At 23.9% G+C, this 1,608-nt stretch overlaps 1 protein-coding gene across 1 annotated transcript in view; it reads left to right on the top strand.

The window, feature by feature from the left end:
• Positions 1-410, top strand: part of LOC119592645 (lysophospholipid acyltransferase 5-like) — a gene marked incomplete at its 5' end in the record, with an annotated part of 11,578 nt that extends 11,168 nt beyond the window's left edge. Inside the window, 1 exon segment of the mRNA XM_037941558.1 lies at positions 97-410. Coding sequence (XP_037797486.1) covers positions 97-221 — 125 coding nt within the window.
• Between the last annotated feature and the right edge of the window lie 1,198 nt (positions 411-1,608).

The raw sequence follows: 1,608 nt of genomic DNA, 5'->3' as shown, positions 1-1,608 counted from the left end.
TGATTATATTTTGTTAAAATAAAATTCAAACACTTAAATTATTCAATGTAATTGTTATCTTTGTATTTTTTTTTTTACAGGTGGGGGGATTTCTACTTTCACTCTACTTCTCTGGTCACATCATCTTTGCTGGATGGCCACTGTATGCTCCAGTTGTAAAAGTAGTTTTGAAGGCTATTGGTGGAGAAAGAGTGAGTGTAGAGAAGGGTAAAAAGGAATAACCAAATAAAGACAACAATATATCCTAGCAGAATTCATTCAAGGTCACTGGAAATGACGAGAAAGAGGAGAAATGTTTTAATGTCTGTATGTATTACTTTTAATAGGAGTTTGATAGAGCACAAGATTATTTTTTCCATGTAAGTATTTACAGAAGCCTGTTGAATTCTCTTAACAGATGCATATACAAACACAAGTAAACACAGATATAGTCATCTATGTACAGGTATAAGCAGAACCTGTATGCCATGTAGTTAACACACTGGAGTGAGCGGGTGCATGCATTTTGTGCATGCAAATATTTGATGTGTCTAGGCCAAGTAGACTTACTGTAAACCATAAAATATTTTAAGTCCTTAAAAAATATCCTGGAATAGAGACTACAATGAATGAGTACTATTTCTCCATATTGCTTGGTAACTCAGACCAAACATAAAAGATAAGTTACTAGAATTATAACCAATATTAAGTACTGTACAACAAGTTTATATTTGTCCGCCTAAAAGATAGTATAGTTAAATATGTGTTCAAAGATGGTAATGAATTAACCTTTCCAGAGAAGAAGTTCAGATTGCAGTAAATTTTCAATAATTATTGAGTAAAGAAACAGTTGCTTGTTATTAAAGGAAAATCTTGGTCATAATTTAAGGGAAGTGACACCTTTTGACTATATTGATTATGTGTGGTATAATCAAACTTAATTTTAAATTAGAATATCTTGTTTGATTTAACTTAGAAATGTAAATTTTGATATTAAATTTTTCTAAAGGGCATTTTGGGAATAAAAAATTTAAAAAGGACATTATTTTTTTTGGTTTTAAAATTTTTGTTATTTTTAAAACCTAAAAAATTTTGAAATTTCGTTCAAAAAATTTTCTTTTTGTTTTAAAAACCCCAGTTTTGGTGGTTTTGAAAAAAGGATATTTTTTGTATTTAACCCCCTTTTAAAGCCCATATTAAATAAAAATAAGACATTACTTAGGGAAATTTTTATTTTTAATTTAAAAATTTTAACTTTTTTTCAGTTGGTGGTGTGGTGGTTTTTTTTGGTTTTTTTTTGTTTTGTTTTTTTGTGTGTTGTGGGTTGGTTTTTTTTTTTATTTATTTTTATATTTTTTATTTTGTTTTGTTTTTTGGTTGTTTTTTTTTTGGTTTTTTTTTTTTTTTTTTTTTTTTTTTATATATTATTTTGTAATTTATGATATTTTATTATATATTATTATATATTTTATATATATATATTATTATATATTAAATATATATAATTATATATATATTTAAAAAAAATATTAATTAATATTATTTAATATTATTTTTAAATAATATAAATATTATATTAATATATATTAATAATATATAAATTTATAATTTAATATTTATAATATTTTA

This window comes from Penaeus monodon, chromosome 30, assembly GCF_015228065.2.
Source record: "Penaeus monodon isolate SGIC_2016 chromosome 30, NSTDA_Pmon_1, whole genome shotgun sequence".
NCBI classification, from domain to species: Eukaryota; Metazoa; Arthropoda; class Malacostraca; order Decapoda; family Penaeidae; genus Penaeus; species Penaeus monodon.
This window is presented reverse-complemented; position numbering and strand designations above follow the sequence as displayed.